Raw genomic sequence first — 19224 nt, forward strand, 5'->3', positions numbered from 1 at the left:
TTTTACTTGGCAATGGGGAAATATTTAAATAGTTTATCAAAGCAATAACATGTTCACGGCTTTGTCGCATTGTGGTTATAGCAGTTACCCTCATATGCTATGGTTTCATTTTAATCCCGTGGATTTGGACCATCTCATCCATTCTTAAAGGGTTCTTGCACACCCATACAGAGCCTATGTGAAACCAATTGAGCATGCTGTTACAGAGAACCTTTTTGAAAGCGTCCTTGAGAACATCAAAAAGGATTCTGCCATGGTGCAAGCTACTTAAGTAATTTTGTGGTACTTTAAGGAACCCGGTTTAGTAAGAGTGTACTGTATCTTACTACCCTAATGGGCTTGCTGCCATCTCACTATCTCACCCATACATCCTCTCAGTTTCCATCTCCCTTGTCTATCGACAACAAACCCACGCAACCTCATTTTCACAGCAATCACTGCACAATCTGGAAAACAGCAAAATGAGCGAGTAGCAGGCGGGCAGGCAGGCAGCCCTGCTCTGAAAATGAAGGGTAATCTTTGTTCTACTATTCTTTCTCATTTGTCCACGGCCGCTCGTCTCCAAAGCTGCCACGCGGAGACGACGACCGCCTCGGGGTGAGCCGACGAGCAGCGTTTCTGCACAGTCACAGTGTGTGGAAGTTGTAATTAAAGAACTAAATAAAAAAAGGCTGCGGCCTGCGCTCTCCACTTAGCGAGCCTCCACAGTGCGTTCAGTCAGGTCCGGGCGAGGGCTAATTGACAGTGTGGGAGATCCAAGTCCTGCACCATGCTTCATCTTCTTAGGACACAGGGCTGCTCCCCATTGTGTGGGCTCAGAAGTCCTGTGTGTGCCTGTGTGTGTGTGTGTGTGTGTGTGTTTGTGTATTTGTGTTTGTACACGCTCTGCATGCATGAGTTCACACTGCTTTGCAAGCACGTGTTTCATCAAGCAAAAAAATATTCCACTGCACAAATGTGTCTTGGTTCTGTATTGTCAGTGCTATGATAATGAATGCGTATATGGAGGCATAATGTGCTATGCAAAGCAAGAGGTAGAGCTGAAGTTACTCTTTTACTTGAAATTCATCATTAAACATCTACACACCATCGAAGTGTGTAAAGGTGTTATAGCTCAAAGCTAAAAGAGATATTGTCCTTTAAAAAGCATCATATAGAGTATTTAAATATTATCAGTATATATTTTAACCACCTATAATCTCAGTTAACTAAAATAAACTTTAAGTTGCATTATTTGTTTCATATTAACAAAGGGTCATAGCTCATAGTGGTGAACCCACGGACAGCTGCCTCGTGCCTTTATGGAGCCTTTTAGCCTCTTTCAGCTCATTGTTTTGGTTCTGCGACCTGCAGCTCTGGTTCAGTCTCACTGCCCTCATCAACCTACTTTCCTGCCACTGCAGGCAGCTGCTCTCACAAACCCATTATCTTCCCAGAGCCAGACAGTAGACAGGCACAGTGTGCAACTAGCCGGTGAACATAGTGGAGCACGTAGCTGCTAAAGAGACACATATTTCTCTCAGGAGTTTGTGTGGAGCTAAAAGCTTGCATTCATCCAGCCAACACATTGACAGCTTTATAATGGTGTGTTTTCAGCTTGGTCCACCTCCCTGAAGTGGTCGAAAAACTGGATTAATGCAGCTTTAGAGCAATTATGATATTCCAGACTTTTGCACCCCCTCGTGGTTATATATCAAAAAATGACTGCGTTAGACCCATAGATCTGTTCCGCAAACAATGAGTTGAATGATCTGCAAGCAACACACTAGTTGCACTAGCTGTCGCTGGGATTTAAGATAATCCTGGTGCTGGTAATTGAAGACTTCTTGAGCTGCTTTTGCAGTAAAGGCCATGATCAGCCATGATGCTATTTACTGGAAGGCTTTTACAAGGAAGCAGCTGCAGAATATTTATTTTGCACTAATAGCTTACGGTTATGAAAACATGCTCACATGGCAGGTGATGATGATTGTAAATGATTTATTCTGCAGCAGTTTAATTTAGATTATTGTCCGTTTATTCAAATATATTTAAAATGCTGATAGCTAAAGCTACACAGGTTTGTGTTGCAAAATACTGTGTAGCGCAGCTTGTTCCAGGATATATACTGTGTCTAATTTTTCTCTGGATGTACTGCCTCATGCCTTGTTGTGTTTGTTTTTTCCCTCCAGCTATGGTGTTCTGCTGTGGGAGCTGCTAACAGGAGAGGCACCCTACAAAGGGATTGATGGACTTGCTGTCGCCTATGGAGTCGCTGTCAACAAGCTCACCCTGCCCATCCCTTCTACGTGCCCCGAACCCTTTGCTCAGCTCATGTCAGGTAGGGCACGTGTTTGTATGCGTAGAAAAGTAACTGAACCGGCACTGTCAAGGCTGCAACTTTCAGTTCGGTGGTGTGAGAGCACTCTTGCGTGAGATCATTGGCGTCCCCGACACACTCTCTTTCCATTTCCCTAAAGCTGGGTTGAAATTGAGAAAACAAATTCCTGTATGCTAATAACCCGCCCGTGGAGAGGAAGTGTTTCGTGCTGGAGCTGCCAATATGTTTTCAGTTGTTCACGCTCCTCCTTTGTTAAGTTTCAAGTTGAAAAGAAATGTCACCTTGGTCCTTTCTAAAATGCTACCAGCCTGTAGTCCTCTTTGTTCCGAATGTACATTTACCAAATAGCAGACATGTTACACACTTGCCATTTAGCACTTTCTCTTGATGTCAGCTTGTTTTTTTTACAGTTGTGTTTTTTTAAAAAAGAAGCAAGATCAGTTCACAAAACCACCGATAGCCACCTCAGAGGATTAATTAATTATCAGATTGGTTTTTGATCTCCTTGTAAAGCCCAAAGTGCTGCAGCAATTATGCGAAATCCCCCATAGCAAGTTAATTAAGCGTACCACTTTGAATCAGCGATTAACTTGTCTCTAGATTATGTTCACACACGCTCGCACAAGTGCCTGAAATATGTGTAAATAAAATTGTAGGCATTGCAGGATATTCATTCACCATGAAGCATCCAACTGAGCAGGTCACCTGGCCTCATTTCAAGTCTTAAAATTTTAATAAATACCTTTTAATAGATAAAATTGGGTCTTTTTTTTTTTTAGTGCAGATCAGTATGTCAGAGGATTATGGTGAATCAGCGAGTGACTTCCTTCTTTCAGGTCCCTTGATTCAAGAAAACTGTTGAAAGAAGTGAAACTGTACTGGAAACAAGTGAATTGTCTGATTTGTCTTGTTTACTGTCAGATTTTTCCATTTGTTTTAAGGAAACACGATTTTACGACTCGGTAGCAAACTAAATCAAATTCTTTGTAATCGAAGCACATGGCAGGATTTGAATTTTTCCAGCACAAAACTCCTTAATACTTATTTTTCTCTGCTTTAGCCCACTGCTTATTTCTATTATTTTGTGTCGGTATGAGGACACCTATGCGTTCATGCCTAATAAACTGCAGCTGTACAAGTAATGACCCCCAAGAGTGCAGGTCTATAACTGAAATGCTGCACTGTGGAGCCTGGTGTGTGACTGTGTCCGCTGTACGTGTGACAGAGTGCTGGGACCAGGACCCCCACCGCAGACCCAATTTCAGCTCCATCCTGGCCCAGCTGACGGCCCTGGAGCAGCAGGTGAAGGATGATATGCCCCAGGACTCCTTCCACTCCCTGCAGGAGGACTGGAAACTGGAGATCCAGGACATGTTTGATGAACTCCGGGCTAAAGAGAAGGTGAGAGTCTGGTCGAGTAACCATTTGTGTGCCTCTTCTCATCCAACGATCCATTCGTCTGTCCAGGATCCTAATTTGTTGCTGAATTTCTGTACTGTTTAGTTATACCATTTAGTGTAAATGAAGCCATGTCACTGAGAGCCACGGTTGATCAGCCAAGATATTAAAGCATAAAGATGACCGAGGTCGTCCAAGGTTGTTAGCATTTGTGCATTGAGCATTGTGGGAAAGAGAGGGAACTGTTCATGCCATTACCAAACCTGTTTAGAGAGACAGGTTTGACATCACAGTCACACTGATCTTATATCCATCTGAGCAAACCATTTGTTAACTGATGATGTGTCTAATGAATGAAAAGCAAAATAACTCATCAAAGATCATATTTTAACTGCAAGATAAATCATGTCCTGCAATTTTGCCTAAAAAAAAAAAGCACAAACCTACTAATATCAAACTGTAAAGTAATTTAAAATGCATAAGATATTATAAATACATATAACTAGCTGCTGTTTTTGCCATCGTTTGACTTTTTACATCATTGAGTCATAACTGAAAGTTAAAAGCAGCACATCGCAGAAACATATTTTCAGTTTTGCTCATCTTACTTTGAACTTTGTTTTCATTTGGAGGAGAAGCCCATATACTCAAACCTGTACCTTGAAATCAAATACTAATCTGCGGGACATCAAATAAAATGTCATACAGCAGTTGTGAGTCATCTTGCTTTAATGCTGATGAAAGGTTTCATTGCAACCAAACTCTCCAGCATCTCATCTCACTGTCACCCAGGAGGAGATGAGACCTCCTCCTCACCTCTTTCATCCACTTGCCTTTTCTTCCTCCATCAGGAGCTGCGGTGCCGCGAGGAGGAGCTGAAGCGAGCGGCTCTGGAGCAGAAGTCCCACGAGGAGTTCCTGCGGCAGCGCGAGCAGCAGCTGGCCCAGTGGGAGCAGGACGTGTTCGAGCGCGAGCTCAGCCTCCTCATCCTCCACCTGAACCAGAACCAGGAGAAGCCCAACGTCAAGAAGAGGAAGGGCACCTTCAAGAAGCACAAGCTCAAGTGCAAGAACGGCGAGAAGATCAGCATGCCCCAAGGTGTGTGGGGGGGTGTGTGTGTGTGTGTGTGTTTCTTTTAGTTGTCGCAAATCAGCTATTAGTTGGATTGTGTCAGCCTGCAGTCTTGACGTGAAATCCCATTTCAAGGGCCATTACTGGCTCAGTCTCAAGAAGCAACAAAAACAACAACAACAACAAAAGTAAAAAAATAAAAAATACAAGAGAGCAGAGAAGAGGAGGTGAGGGAGGGAGTGTAGTGGTGCAACTGTTGTAATTTTGTTGCTCGGCTTTGCTGAAGGTTCCATCAGGGCTGGACTCATGTAGCTGTAAAGGCTGATATTTGAGGAGGACTTTGAAACTGTTTACTCATATTTTCAGCAGCAGAAGTGCACAACGTGAGAACTCTCTGACAACAATGTTCTCTTACAGTTTATTCTGAAAAAGTCCCTGAAACAACACTCAGACCACAGTTAGACACTGACACGACTCACACACTGATCCAGTAAAAGGTGGATCACAGGTCTGACGTGCTGATATCTGCACTGACCAACACGCTCACTTTCATACTCAGCTGGCCGCTGTTTCTAATGTGTCCTCTCCCATCACAAAGTCACACAGCCTGCTGCTGTTCACATCCAGTGTGTTTCAGTGTGTGAGTGTATTTTGGGCTGAGCAAGCATGCGTAAATGCACTGTGTGTGTGTGTGTGTGTGTGTGTGTGTGTGTGTGTGTGTGTGTGTATGTGTGTGTGTGTGTTGTGGTTAGGCCTTTCCCAGCAGCAGCAGGGCAGTGATGTGGTGGTGGGGGGGTTGATGAGAGGGGAGAGTGAGCCAACCACGCCTCAACACTTCCTGTCTATGGATACAATGTTGGCTGGCCTCTCTCACTTTCTTGCTCTCATTCTATGCCTCTCTCTCTCTCTCTCTCTCTCCCTCTCCCTCCCTCTTTCTTTTTAGGTGTCCTTCTCTCACTGGTTTTTCTCCTGCTCCTCTCCCCTCTAGCTCCCTAGGCACTGTTTTTATTCTCCTTCTAACCATATCGGCCATACTCCTGTTCTTTTTTCTCTTCCTTTCTACACCAATATTATTATTATCTTTTCCTTCATCCAGTGTTGCTCTTGCACTTTGTACCCTGTGGAGTTACTTATATATTATGCTTTATCCTGTATTCTCTGTAAGTAGATATAAACAAGAACATTGCTCGGATATTCTTATTTAAGACTTAGGATTTAAAGGTTTTGTTTGGTACAATATTTGCAGAAAGGCTAAACTGGAAAATAAGGATTAGAAAAAGAAATATAAAGGATAAAAATTGAAGGATAAAAGAATTGAGGCTTTTCAGTTGCATTACAAATTTGGGTCTGTCATGGTTGTATAGAGTCTGAATATACAGAGAAAGACCTAATTTAGGCCAGGCTAGATAGCTCAGTTCCAGTTGCATTTTAAGTAAAACTGAATATTATTATAAATATAAGTAGTCAAAATGTATACTTTTTAAAAATCTTTAGCAAGGTTACTGCTCTGAAACACTGTGTAGCTTGAATCTGTTCAGCAAACCTGAGAAAAATATTAGTTTTTTTTTTTTTTTTTTTTTTTTTGCTAGCTAGCTAGATTAGCTAAAACACTATTTGGCACTAATAGTGTTTTGCAAACAAGCAAATACTAGCTAATGGTAGTAGCTGCTTACAATGGAACCTGGTATGTGTGTGTCCTTGAATGAATCACATGTACAGTAGAGTTATCATGACATCATGATTAATTCATTATGTCAAATGAATGACCTCTTTCCTTTGTCTGCTTGATATCTCGATAGACCACAGCATGTATATTGTCACTTAATAAGTAATTAAGAACATAATTCTGTCATTCAGAAACATAATGAAAGAAGAAATAAGAAACAAGCTACAAAGACAGATCAAAAATATATATATATATATATATTATATATATTAGGTGCACGTACATTAATTTGAGGTAATGGTTCATAATATGAGGGCATGAAATCTGTGGGAACGATTTATTTGAAATTTTCCCTCCTGCTACCCACCAGGCTGTGAAGCTAACTATTAGCACTGTTCATTTGTACTGTCAGCAGCAAATCTGTGGTAAAGCTTTCCCTCAGTTATATCAAGATGCTCAAATGACTGACTCAGTCAGTATAATTATTTTGTCCCTTGAAATGACTGATGTCTTTTCCTGAATCTGTGATTTGTGCCCTTGAACTGAATTAAGTCCTAATAGTAACATTGCTATCTTTATTCCATTTGATTTTCTTGAGTGTTATTTTGATCTGCCTCAGGGTTTTTATTCTTAAATTCAATGGTCATCTTTAAAATCCTTTAAATATATTTGGCAAGATAGCACTCATAGTTCTGCCCTGGAATGGATGATTTAAAGCTCACTGGACATGGCGGAGGTGTACACTAAAAGGTTGATTAAGGAGTTTGAAAGCCTGATTTAGTAATTTTACACAAATCATTAATTCAAAAGGAAAAAAAAATAAGTAATCCCTTTTGGGCATAAATGACTAGTTTTAGGGAATGATTTAACAAATTCGTCCCTCCTGACACTTACTGAACTAGCATTCTGTTAGCCACAGCTAGCAGTTACTTCCTAGGGAGACAATTAAATGGCAGTTCCCAGTCAAACACAGCACAGAAATTTGCCACTAAATTTAAGAATACTGAAATCTTTCTACATGGCTAAGTTTTATGTCTCTTCACAGCATTTGTTACTAAGTTGAGAACATGTATTGCACTGAATTTCCACTACTGTGAAAGCCAGTATAGGCTGTTTTGGAGAAAAAAGGAAGCTTAAAAAAGGTGTTGCAACCTTCAAAACAACTGACAACTCCTCAGCATATGAATGTGAAGTAGAGCAAGGAAACTCAGACTTGTGTGTGTATTCTGGTTGGTGTCTGCCATCCAGCTGGTCTAACATCTGTCCTTGTGTGTGTGTGTGTGTGTGTGTGTGTGTGTGTGTGTGTGTGCATTGCAGATTTCATCCATAAGATAACAGTGCAAGCATCCCCAGGCCTGGAGAAGAGGCGCAACTCTCCTGATTTGGGTTCAGGCTCCTCGCCCTCCTTTCGGCCCACGTTTCCGCGCAATTCAACGTGAGTGCAGTCATTTTTCCTTTGGATATACACACGTGTGTGTGCTTCCAGAGACATTTTGAAAACCAAAGAATGTTGGATTTCTGGCCTTCTTGCATGCACACAGACTCTGTTGCAACATAACATCTCTCAGTTTCCAGTACTCTCTTTCATGTGCTCTCAACCACCCACTCGTCTTCTTTGTCTTCCCCTGTTTCCCTGTGGGCCCCCTCTCGCTCTCTCTACCCCTCCCTGGCCTTACTGCTCTCTCTCTCTCACACACACACCCTTTTCCCTTTTCAATAGTCTGTTCCAGTCCAAATATTATCTGACTTCCTCTCAGCGGCTCAGCACTTCTCAGCAGCTTTTTTCCACTGCAGCCCTGCTCTGCTCCCCCTGTCTGCAGTGAGCACAGTGTTGCAGCGGGGGGAGCCATTGAGCTTTATTTTCCAGGCAGGAAGCCTCCACAGTTTTATATGCATGTAGTGGCTACAGTGCGGTTGACTGAATTAAAAATAAGCTGGGAGGAATTCATTGCTCCAGGAGAAGGGGTTGAGAAGGGTTGCAGCAGCGGCAGAGATTTACAATACTCTTCTGCTTGTCAGGCTCTTAGACAAACGCCCCGAGATCGCTTCCCTTTGGAGGGAAATTGTAGGCAGTAGGTCACGGGGCGTCTTAACAAAACCCAAAAGGAAATTTGTGGTTCAGCAACAGGCAGGGAAAGGGATTTTTCGAAACAATTACCACCGGGAGTTGACATAAAAGCACAAATTGCAGTGAAACATTTATCTGTAAAAGTGGTTAGTAAACCCAAAACATCTGCCAGCTTCATTTATTCATTAAATAGAGGGATGGTTTTCTTTACTTCCTAATGACTCTCCTTAATGGCAATCACTAAGCCATGAGTGTGCCTGTCATTAAAATGTGTTTAGTGGATATTTATGCTTGCCCTCTCAGTAGCAAGCAGTGATTTATTGCAGGGGCCTCCCAAACTTATTTGTCTAGAGAACTGCCAAAATGATTTGCATTAGGCCACAGAGCGCCATTCAACGAGATTTTTGTTCGATTAATACAAATTAGTAAAGGGGAGCACAATGAAACCTACAGAATAATCGTTTTAGAAATAAATTGTCTCATCCAGCTGAAGTCTACTGAATTAGATAACAAGAAAATTAAACTGTCCCATCATTTTTCAGGGACTTTTTGAACTCTGGCGTTGTAACAGTTAGCATTTTTAGCATCTCAATAGGCTGGCAGCATATGGATACTGCTTACTCAAGCCTATATGCTATCCATTTTAGCCAAGCTAGTGGCGTAGCTTTAGGCATGGTATTGCCTGTTAGTTGTCCCACCGCTTTGCTCCTGAATGAAATATCTTTTATTACCTTTGATACAACTTTTGCATTATTGGGATGGAATTTGGTAGAGACACCAATGGTCTCCGAAGAATGAATCCTACTGACTTTGGTGATTCCCTGACTTTTCCTTTAGCATCACCCTCAGGCTAACATCTTCACTAATTCAGTTACTTCAGCAATGTTGGTATGGCCACTGTGAGTATGTTAGCATGGTGACATTAGCATTTAGATCAAAGCTCTGCTATGCCCACCGTAGATACAGCAGACTCTTAGCCTTGTTGTTTCATATAGAGCAGAAAATGAATGTCAGCTTTATTATTCTGTATAACAGAAGTAGCCGTGCAGTTTTAATCTCAACATAGGGCAGCTGATGAGTCGAGGAGAACTGGGAAATATAGAAAAATATTACAGCCATCAAAACATGTTCCATCAAAACATATTACAAAAGGGAAGGAGTGTTTACAGAGGAAAATGCTGGGAAAGGAGATGTTTTTCAAGCCATGGTTTGATCTTGATGAAATTGCAACACTGACACAATCAACTGACCTATGTGCTTACTTTGAAAAGCATCGTGCTGGAGAGTGACGGGAGACAAAGTGCATGAGCCAGGCCTCCAGTGTAATAGAGGCCAAAGAAAATAATACAACTTGTCTATCCAGAGAGCATATTTACTCTTCTGAAGCTGAAATAAAATGACATGAATGGGGGGAATCACTGGGAATAAGCAGCACCACAACGGCTTCAAAGTTTTCTCCTTGCTATTTGCCAGCGCTTTTCAGTCGTGTCTGTATCCCACTTTTGTCTCTTCCTTTGGCTAACATGTTGGGTGCTATGTTTTTTTAGAGGTGTGATTGAAGTCAGTCTGTTGCAAGGTGTTGTGTCAGGAAGCCCAGCCTATATGCTGCGCGTGACTAAACGTTTACACGCTGTTCACACACGTTGTGGCAGCACAAGCTACTTGGTGCAGAAGGCAGTGGGGTGCGATTTAGTGTTAGAGCCTGGGAATCGTGTGAAATCCCTTTTTATTTTGCACGCTGCACTTCCTGTTATCTCCTCTCAGGTGACTGAACTGTAAACTTTTTGGAGGTTACCCATTAGACTGAATACACATAATGAGGAAATCAGTACTCAAATATATGAGCAGAAAAGGTACATTGAAGTTTCATGAATTGTAGCTGTAACAGGAGCCAGCTAAATGTCACTGTGTTGGAGATGATTGTAGACCTGCCTTAATTGTTGGTGAAACCTATTCTCACTGCATTAGAATACAGCCAGGCAGTTTGGATACTGATGATATGCCAGCTGATATTAAATACACCTTGTTTCTTTCTTCCCTTTTTCTCTGCAGTCAGTCCCAGTGACAACAGCCGGACATTTGGGCTCAGCCCGGTCTGGCCCCTAGAGGCCCCCTCTCTCAAACAAGCCAACGGAGACCTGAGGTTGTGCCCCCACTGGAGGCCTCAGAGCCCGAAAAGTCCCAAAAGCCCCAAGGTCCTGCGCCTTAGTCCCCAAGAAAGCAGGTACAGCAGGGGCTGCCCTTTTCTTTTACATGTTAACATTTAAGGTATACAAGAACTTGATTACGCTAATCTTAATTCAACGCCACGCTTAAATGTTTTTTGAACTTCTTGTGGCTTTACAGTCTCTCGATGAGAGCCAAGCTCCTGGAATCAGACAGCAATGAGAACGGAGAGTCCAAGGACGACTTTGAGGAGTACAGACCTTCTACCCCAACCCCTCCCACTGCTCAGAACGGTATCCAACGCCCTCCATCACCAGCCTAACCGCCAGTCGCGTCTTCCATTAGCCGCTGTTATAATTCACACTGGCATGAGTGTGAATTATAAATAGAAGCTAAATGAATAATAAATGCACTGAGTGTCTCTTTCTCCTTCTCTGTCTTTTTAAAACTTAAAAAAACATTTTTCTCTCTTCGCAGGCTCCTCAGTGAAGGACAGCCTGCGGCTTCCTCTACCTCAGGGAGACTCGGGCAGCGAGGAAGGGGGTTCTTCCCCGGCTGGCTCCCCCAGGCCTGAGAGGGGTTCCCTCAGTAGCCTGATTAAGAGCACCCACCGGGCCCTGCTCGGCGGTGGCTCTCTCCTGGCCTCCGTAGGACTGGGTCGCTGCCTCGATATTCCCCCAAGGGTGCCCCCTCGAACTAACCCCCCTCTTGAGGACCGCACCCCCTTCGAACTGGAGATCTCCTCCCCAAAACCCCTAATTTCAGACCCCCCAGTAGTGGACGATCTCATCACCTTCTCCACCTCTGAGTCGCTCCCCAGACCGCTCTTGGATTTAGCTCTGCAGTACCAAGAACTTAAGCCCTTGCCCCTGACTCCGCCACCACCGAACCCTCGTGAGAGGAGCGGCCACCGGACGCCACAGAGTCCGCAGAGTCCCAGGACCCTGCGGCACGACAGGACCAACCCAGGGGAATGGACCCCGAGTTCCCATTCGACCAATGGGGAGACGGGCTGTGAGGCTTGGGAACACAGAGCTGACAGGAGGAGGAGGTCCAGCCAAGGCCTGCACACCTCTCAGCTAGGTCAGTCTGAATCAGTTTTTTCACCTTAAAGGGACATTCCACCAATTTTACAATTCACTTTACTAGTCACAACTAGTGACCCATGACTAGTTAAGTCCAACAAAGTTACTCAGATGACATCACCTGGGGCTAAAGTCAGGATATCTCAACCTCTGCTGCTTTGATTTTCTTTTTATTTGTCTTCCAACTTTAAGAAAGTACAATCATAAACTGCTGGAGAGTCTCTCCTCCAGATTGGATCTATGATTTTGTTTTTAATTTAGGTTCATGATTTATAAGAGCACTTATCATGTTTTAGGAGGCTTCACACTGACACTGAATCCAGCTTTTACCTTGAATAATTGGCCTCGTCATCATGACAATGTTTCCTCATAGTTCTTGCAGAATTACTATTGTGCCTTTTTTTTTTTTTTTTTAAACAAGATCTTTCTGGCTCAAGAGCAGCCTCAGTGCTGCACAAGCTTTTTCATTTACATCAAAGCTCGTCTCTAGCTATTTGCATATCTCAGGTAACAGCTGGCCCTCCATACTTCACTGCTAATTCTCGCTAAGCAAAGCTAGCATCCAATCTTCTGTTGTTTTCCCTCTTTCAAGTCAGAGTTTTCTTTTATTGCAAAGTTAGACATGAATGCAAAACATCAGGCAGAGCAGCTGAGGTCACTGCAGCCTGAAAGTGCTGGATTCAGAACGTCTGATAATCTATTCTTGACTTCACTGACACCGCAGAGTCTTTCTGGCCACCTCCTCAGAATCTCTCCGGGGTTTGGCTGGAGCTCAGCAGTGCATCCTGGGTGTATTTACAGTGCGGTTTTGTGGAGCCTTCATATCGAGATATGTCAAATGTGTGCTTATATATTGTTGTAAAGTTGCATACATGACACATAATAAAAGAGCACATTCAAGAGGGATTAGCATTCATTTTCCCCCTACACAATTACAAGCAAAAATAGGCAATGTTCAGTCCTGGTGTGGCATATTTACACTTTTGTTTAATTCATGTAAACGTCTTGCTAACAGATATTATCTGTGTATCAGCAGCACTTTCATGCACAGTACATTCACATGTTATTCTCAAAGACTAATATGCATTTCTTAGAAGCACTGACACAGTTTGGAGCTGTAATGACGGAGGCGTGGGTATTGGTTGTTTTAAGAGCGAGTGGGCTTTACGATGGCTTTAAGAGTTCCCTCTGGTAACATTTCACACTCTATATCTGGTCCGTTTGACTCACAAAGCCTTGGATTCTCCACAGAGAGGTTCTTACAGCTCTGCCCCCCCCCAGGTACCGAGCAGACATGCCTCGCCTGTTCCGCCGCTAACAGCCGTAATCTCACAAACCGCATGCGCTCATTACATTGGGCGCGCAGAGGCGAAAAGCCACACATAATTAAACAGTGAGTGTTTTTACTAAACATCTTATTATGTTTATTGAGTGTAATGACTCAGGCTCAGATGCATAGACAGACTGCCACAAGGTTGCTGGCTGTGAGCGTGTGCTTGAAAGAGGGAGATGAATTCGGAGGATTCCTTCACTGGTGTTTTCATCCGCTCTCATGTGACTCCTGATTGCTCTTTCTTGTCAGCCGAATGGCTTAGCAGGCTCAGAGAGTTTCTGTTGATGTAAATAATGCCATTTGGCAGACGCATCACATTTGGAAATAGCAAATGTTCATTCAAGCTGATTTATTCAGAGTTTGATGTTCCTGTCAGTGCTAATTTACACTTGCTGCTTGCAGCTCTGTCAACTAGTTACACAACACTATGTTATACTTAATATAGACTAATTGCATCAGCAGTCTGCGCTGGTGATTGTTCATTTCTTTTTGCAACAATAATCTACCACTTTCGTGTTTCTGTTTGGATCAGTTTCATATCACAGACCTATGTATTTTGCAGAATACATTAGAACAAATGCAGGAGTCAGATTGGATAGGAATGCATCAAAGAGCGCCAGAGCAACACAACAGCAGTTGGAGAGTAATTTTCCAAATTAACAATTAAAGCCTCCTCAAGCAAGAAAATGAAGGACAGGATGATGAAGATGTTTAATATGTTGAATATTCAGCCTTTTGCTCAGGTTGTGTCTTTACTTAAAGGGAACGTGTCCGTTTGCTTATGAAGGAGAGTGCAACCTGTGAAAACAGTTGTATAACGTCCTCTGTGGTTCTGAAGGAGCTTTCTATTGGACCAAGAAAATAAGAAAGTCATCTTTAGTTGAACTAGTTTAAAATTTGACCACAAACCTAAACCTAAAGTTCGAATGAATTAAGCTTTTGAGTTGTATATATCAGATATCTTGGCCCTAGCTGTCTCTCTAAAGTCTAATTGTAAATGGATGAAATGCCCCTTCAATGGTTTTTCTCTCTGTTCTTTTCAGTTTTGGACCTGCCCTTGTGCCAAGACACACAGGACTCTGATGACAAGCCTTCAGTGCCCTATTCTCTCCTCCCCAACCCCGCCCTCTGGAGCCCCAAAACCCGCCGCCTAGAAGTCAGCGTCATCCCCCGGCCCCGCCCGTCCCCGATCCGCCCCCGCATCGACCCCTGGAGCTTCATCTCGGCCGGCGGCGGGAACTCAGGAGGAGGTCGCAGCCCCAGCCGCTCGGACAGCGCCCATCTGGGCTACCAGCCCTCCCCCACCAACCCTTTCACCAACTGCGACCCGTTCCCGTCACCAGACTGTGACCCATTCACCCTCAAAGCCGACCCCTCGAGCAGCTCGGACACAGCCTCGCCCTTTGACCCCTTCTCGGCTCCCTTTCCCACGTCCCGCTCTGCCCCGTGCTCCACCAACGGCTCGCCCACGCTACCCTCGTTCCGCATAGCACCCCTCAACCCAGCTGACTCGCCCCTGATCGACCTGGGCTGGGCCGCCTGCAGCAAGCCCCTGGATGGCACCAAAGAGAGAGCTCACCCCCGCAGGACACTGGGGCTGAAGCCCTTCAAGTCCCCGACGCAGCTCAGAGACGACAGATTCTAAGCCCGGGCCTCGTCTGTGGCCCTTGGCCAACTCACTTACGGATGTTAAAAAGTGCGGTTTTTATCACAGGAACACAGTCCAGGACCATTTCCACTACTATGCCCTACATCTTAAAGGAAAGGTGGTACATTGGATTGTGGGATAGTTACCTGTGAACCAATAGCTGGTGCCCATTTCATTCTCCCTCTCTATCTCTGTTTCTCTATCCCTTTGAAGGAGCAGAACACAGATCACTAGTCCCATCTTCAGATTCTATCAGACTGCTCATATCACCTGCTTTCATCTCCCCCTACCTTTGAAGCATTGTGACAATGCAGAGGTGGATAAGGCGACTTGCACAGCTTCATCTGCCTCTACCTCTCTGCAGACTGAAAGCATTCAGGACAACGGAAAATTGGAGTGCCTTATTTCGTGAAGTGTTTTTAATATATATCTTTTCAAGGTTCCTTGAATGGTTAATCTGGTGCGTAGGGAAGATGCTATGAATTTGGCTTAAATTTGCAAATCAGCTTAGCATTGCTGTGGAAGAAAATGTCGTCTGCGTGTGCGTGCGTGTGTGCATGTATGTCTAGACTCATTGTTCAAGGAAAGCTTACTGTTGTGTGTGTGTGTGTGTGTGTGTGTTTTTCTTTTTTTCTTTTTTTTTTTAAACAGCCTCTGCCTGTTGCATTATGGGAGAAAGCACTCAGAGTGGATATTCTAGGCCACTCATGAAATCCAAGACAAAACCATGACCCAGGCATTCCACTTGGAAGCAGATAACATTCCACTCACATTCCCCGGGAAATGCCAGGGATTGGACAGATTCATTGGGTTGGCAGGCGACAGAGCACAGGAAACAAGACGGGGGAGCCCTCTGCATTCCCTCCATATGCCAAAGAATGCCACTGTGACGGTGTAAGGGCTGGGACAAAAGAGTGTCTGCAAATAAGTTGTTTTTACCTCCACTGAGTGCCAGACGGGTGGGTTTGCCACACTGGACGATACAGAGAGAGACGAGACAATCGCAGATAGTATTTAAACATGACTTTAATATACTTTTCTGTGGTTATTTGACGTATTTGACACTATCCAGATTGTCTTACCACCACCCGTCTGATGCTTTAGGAAGGTTCAACCAAAAATTAGTATTTGCAAATACCACAGTACAATAGATATGGACGCTTCATTGAATACTTCATTTGTACAGGCTGCCAGAGTAGGAGTAGCCTCACAAAGCCAGTCCACAACTTCACTGTGTCTTCCATTTCACATCTCACACTCCTCTCCTTCACCTGCCTGGACAAATGCAGCACTCACTCAGCACTCTGCGGCTGTCATTAGTCCTCTCCACCAACTAGAAAAACTACTGTGCTTGTTCTGGAAATGTTATATTTCTCCCAAACTGATCCAGCACAAAAAAAAAGGTTTGAAATTCATGTTTCACATTTTTCCCCTGTGACACCTAATTTTAAAGGAGTAGTTTGACATTTTGGGGAATGCACTTCTTGCAGAGATAAGAAGATTGACACCACAGTGTCATATCTGTCCGTTCAATATGAAGCTGGAGCCAACAGCTGGTCAGCTTAGTTTAGCATAAAGACTGGAACCACTAAAGCTCACTGATTAACATGTTGTACCGAATCTCATCTCATCTCAGCTCTCCTGAGACTTGTCGTCGCCGTGAGGTTGCCAGGCAACCAGCTGAAACTCCTGTAAAACTGCAACTTAATGTTTTTCACCTTGGTTTTTCAGCTGATTTAACAAACATGATATGACATGTTGACTAATGAGCTTTAGAGTTTCTGGTAGGTACATTTCATTACCTTTGGACAGAGCCAGGCTAGCTGTTCCCCCCCGTTTCCAGTCTTAATGCTAAGCTAGGCTAACCATTTCCTGATTCCAGCTTCGTAGTTACACAAGCAAGCAAATGAGCCTTGTCAAACAATTCCTACCAGAGTTGGTGACACGTAATGTGCATCAACCATCATGAGATGATGTTGTTAGACTTGTAGACTGAGTTTGCGAGATGTAGGCTGGCTTTGCGAGACTAAAGTCACAGTGCTCCTAAACTGTCCTCACAGTTTTTTGGTTTAAAAAAAAAAAATCCATCCTAAACCATTTTAGCAGTACTACAAAGATCTAGTAGGATCATCGGATTACTGTGGTGTCATATTGAGATATTTTCAGAACAGATACAACAGAGAAGTCCAAGCATTCAACAATTGTACAGGGAGAAATTCATTGCAGAGACTCTGAAGTATCATTTCCCCCACCAACAGCAGCCTCAACAGACCAGAATGCACTGGAGCAACACCTGAAAAACTCGCTCTTTCACTCTTGGTTCACAGTCATTATCATCAGTGGTTGTTTTACAAGCTAAACGAAACACATTCAGACAGTTTCTCAGGGTTTTTTCTGAAAAGCATCCTGGGAAATGTATGAGGTGAGGCAGGTTGAGGGAAAAGTGGCTGCAGCAACAAATATATGACAGAAAAACTCCTGGAATGGGTTGAACATCAGAGACTGATATCCATGGCTATTTTTTTTGCAGTCAGCTGGTTCCCAAGCGTGTAGTCTATCAACATAATTGGTGTAGGTCAAGCATGTAAGAAACTGAAAGAGACCCACTTACACATGGCACAAACTCGTCGTGTTACCCACGTCGTTACTTGAGCATTACAAGGTACAAATACTGATTGGGTTCATCAGTGACACCGTGTCATTGGAAGACAATAACAGCTTTGTTCTGATGAAGAGTGAAAACCTCGTCTCCAAAGGGTAAAGCTTTGTGATTAGCCTAATAATCCTGCTGACGAATAGAGGAGGCTGATAGCGATAATTAGCCTCTTGATAAGAGCAGGGAGCATTAACAAAGTGTTCAGATATTTGGTTAATTAATTTGCCCCGACATCACCGAAATGCCCTGCGTCCTCCTCACAAGGTATTGAGTCGCTCCCTGCATCAGCTTACGTCTCGATTGAAGTCGTGCATTTTTTTTTATGCATAAAGTTTCAAAGGCAGGTTGAGCTGTCTTTCCTCCCTTCCTTCCCTTTTCTCTCTGTTGCCACGGGCTGCTCAGCTGCTGACCGGATGAAATCTTCACTGTTGAGGTTCACCTTTTTCTACGTCCTTCCCCCTAAGGTGATGTGGGAGATAGCTTTTTTTTTTTTTCCCTTTTTTTCTCTCTCTTTACTCCTACTCCTTTGCTTCCTTCTTCTCTGCAAACTTTTCTGGAGGGCAGTTGCGTCCTTACACTGCAGAGCATTCAGTTCAATAACAGCCAGGTTTCTGTCTGTGAAAAAGAAATGGCATTTGTTCTAGGACAGTCCATTTACTGAGGAGTGCTCGTTTTACAGCGGCAATTGAATTTGTTTGGAAACTGGAGCTTTATTATATATTTCTATTGCACATTAATTTGTTCATCATCTACTGGATATCCAAGTAATACTCAGAGAGTGCTTGCTCAGTATCTTTAAAACAAACTTAATTGTACAATGCATTGTCCAATGTTCGTGGCAGTCGCTGAATGGCGACGCTCCAAAACAGTGTGCAAAGCCTGCTGTCACAGAGAGGGGTGACATGTCAGGAATTATATAAATGGGAATAATAGAGTCTTTTCGAAATCGTCTGTGGTGTTGCATTTGGTTGTACACACGAAAAATGACAGAAGTAGTTGAGTTAAGGATGAAACAAAGAGAGCTTGAGAGAGTTTCTATCCCACCTCTGTACACCTAGCTGTTGTTGTGTGAAGTGGACACGGATTGTTGGATTGTCTGTTTCGTAAATACATTCAAAATTCTTCGGGTTATGACGTAGGAAAGCGGGATTTCAATGTGTACGCGTAGACAAGCAGCTGTGTTAACGTTTAATATAACGTTTAATATAGAATTTGTGTCTCTCTAAGCGGTGTTCTCTGCTGTCCTCCGCTCTCTCATCCTCACCACCAACATTTTACAGACGTGACAAGTGATGAGTTATTGCCTCATCTCTTTGTGTCAACACACAAAGCCACAAGAGCTATCCTCTGATAGTCATTAGGCTCGGATAGCTGTTATTGTCAACAGAACTCTGTAAAGGGGGGAAAAAAGAGCTACATGAAGGAAATGAGATGATTGAAACGTCTGGCAGATTATTTCTGTCACAAATTTACTGTGTGTGTCAAGTATCCACTTCAACCTGCCACTCATGTCCCGTCTGTGTCTTCTCACAGCGCTAGACTTTAATTTTCCGTCAGACCTGATGTTGAAAATCGTTACCTACCGTTCTCCATCAACGGTGCGCACATTGATAGCCGTCACTGTGCTTTTCACACATGATTAAATTAATGTCTGTAGCCAGGGTGGGAATTCTTTTCCTCCTGGTGATAATTTCTGGAAGTGGTCCATTTGAAGGCGTGAGAAACCTTCCTGCTGCAAAATGACCTGAGCATGGAATTCTATACTTTTTTTTTACTTGAACAAAACATTCCTACCTTGGCTCTTAAGGCATGA

At 43.5% G+C, this 19224-nt stretch overlaps 1 protein-coding gene across 1 annotated transcript in view; it reads left to right on the top strand.

Moving 5' to 3' along the window:
- LOC108882041 (mitogen-activated protein kinase kinase kinase 11) overlaps positions 1-17915 on the top strand; it is a 40851-nt gene extending 22936 nt beyond the window's left edge. Inside the window, 9 exon segments of the mRNA XM_018674269.2 lie at positions 2172-2320; positions 3546-3721; positions 4570-4816; positions 7773-7861; positions 7863-7890; positions 10576-10747; positions 10870-10982; positions 11167-11772; positions 14151-17915. Coding sequence (XP_018529785.1) covers positions 2172-2320; positions 3546-3721; positions 4570-4816; positions 7773-7861; positions 7863-7890; positions 10576-10747; positions 10870-10982; positions 11167-11772; positions 14151-14752 — 2182 coding nt within the window. The 3' untranslated portion in view covers positions 14753-17915.
- The last annotated feature ends 1309 nt before the right edge of the window (positions 17916-19224 follow it).

This window comes from Lates calcarifer, linkage group LG14 (genome assembly GCF_001640805.2).
Source record: "Lates calcarifer isolate ASB-BC8 linkage group LG14, TLL_Latcal_v3, whole genome shotgun sequence".
Classification (NCBI taxonomy): domain Eukaryota; kingdom Metazoa; phylum Chordata; class Actinopteri; family Centropomidae; genus Lates; species Lates calcarifer.